This window comes from Loa loa (genome assembly GCF_000183805.2).
Source record: "Loa loa unplaced genomic scaffold supercont3.1620, whole genome shotgun sequence".
Lineage (NCBI taxonomy): Eukaryota > Metazoa > Nematoda > Chromadorea > Rhabditida > Onchocercidae > Loa > Loa loa.
In genome coordinates this window covers 1-1,829 of record NW_018109799.1, presented here as the reverse complement: position 1 = coordinate 1,829, position 1,829 = coordinate 1, and the positions used below count along the sequence as shown (strand labels likewise).

The 1,829-nt window shown below is 30.8% G+C and overlaps 1 protein-coding gene across 1 annotated transcript; it reads left to right on the top strand.

Annotated features, from left to right (window-relative positions):
* Window positions 1-290: 290 nt before the first annotated feature.
* On the top strand, window positions 291-477 carry LOAG_19105 (hypothetical protein; the record flags this gene model as incomplete). The annotated part of the gene is made up of 1 exon (XM_020451759.1): window positions 291-477. A coding segment is annotated over one exon (187 nt), but the record flags the coding sequence as incomplete, so codon positions are not given.
* Between the last annotated feature and the right edge of the window lie 1,352 nt (window positions 478-1,829).

The window sequence follows — 1,829 nt, the reverse complement described above, 5'->3', positions numbered from 1 at the left end:
AGGATTCTGTTAAACAATCTATGGATGAATATTAGCGTAATCAATCCCGCACCTCCTCCCAATGTTATTATACTATTCAGTGAGAGTAAACGTGCTAGTAGTAATAATAGTATTATGCACGCAAATACGCTAAATGAATTCGAATTTCTGACTCAGAGGATAACATAAAACGTAAATTCATCATATAATTGACGTGGCATTCTAATGGTTATTAAATTTCCGTATTTGAATACGTCTATATAATCTTTAACAGTTGGCAGTTAATATCTATTTTTTTTTTTTTTTTGCAGTAATACATTCCCAGACATTCCGCTAAGTACGCTACGTTTACTTGATGAATCATCGATGACTGGAGTAAACTATAAAGTTGGAACGAAGTCTGATTTCTATGCCGGTCCCGTATATGTAATTGTTGGTTTTCAAGAATTCGATGGACAAAATCCAGCTGAAGAAGATCTTTTCGAGGGAAATGATTGATTTTTGTTATTGATTGACTGCTTCACTGAGAGAGTTTAGATGAGGAAGTGTATATCTGTCGACAAGCCATTCTATTGTTTTGGAAGCAGCTTGAACCATAAAGGCATTGTTTGTGAAGTGTGATAAATATTTGATAAATATAAAAATGGATGATTCATTTGAAGTCGAATATCATGCAAAATATGCAAATTGAATAGCCTGTTTTTTATGCTTTGAAAACACAGCCATAATTAGATATTGATTAATGAGGCCAGCGATAGCTTACATTTTTATGTTGAGTCAATTCTTGTTGCTGGTTTCTTTTTATTAATGTGAAAAAAGATGTATGTATTTTTGAGATTTGAAATTTCTTTTTTGGAAGTTTTGAAATTTTTTTTGGAATATTTTAAAATTTGGAATTTCCTGCTTGTAATTCTCAATATTTCTTTAGATTTTTCTGTATTTTTGAATTTCTTGTTTTTTACCTACTGCATGCTTCTTTTATTAGCTTTACTTGCTGCGCACCTGGGTCCAATTAATTGCTGCTAATGCATGTGCTTTTGATAGTTCCATTTACCGTTACTTTCTTACCAGCCTTATTTATATTACCTGCCTTTCTTAATTAATTTCGATTTCCGGGTAAGTCATGCAAATACTCCTGTTTATGACATATTTTTTTATTGACCTTACTTTTTATTTCTTTTCTTTCTTTTTGACTGTTTCCTTTTTTTTGTTTTTAACCTTTTACTTATTTTTTTCTTTTACTCATTCACATTAATGAAACGTTCATTTGAAGGATGCAAAAAGTATCTCTTAATTTCAGATTATTTAATTTCACTTAAAGTAATGCTTCTATTGGGATATAACATTCTGGAAAGTTAATTTCTCCAAAGAATTGTTTTGTTACTGTAACTTTCGTAGAATGTATCTTTATTAGTATGTGAAAATATACTATCAGAAAAGGAAGCGAACATTCTTTTGAAAGAAAGGTACAAATATTGTTTCACAACTTGTTCTTCCCTTTGCCAAAATTTCGAATCTCCAATCATATCCATTTTGTCGGAATTCCCCAGATTTAATTAAATTTTCACTTTTCTCTTTTCCTCTCTTTATTGTGAGACAAAAAGTTCTTTTGAAATTGTTAAATAGCGATCTCAGGTTGAAATATGCCTGAGATTTGGAATATATGACAAGCAGTTATTCCGGCAAGTAGCAATCACAAAGTGTACTATCTTTGAAACTGCGTCCAAATGCAACATCATTTTCAATTTTGTGGTCAAAGAGACCTTAGACCTTCTGATGGTCGTTTTATGAAGTTAGTTATTTTCTTGGAGTTCAATTCATCTTAGTTTATTGTTTTCTTTCTTTCATGA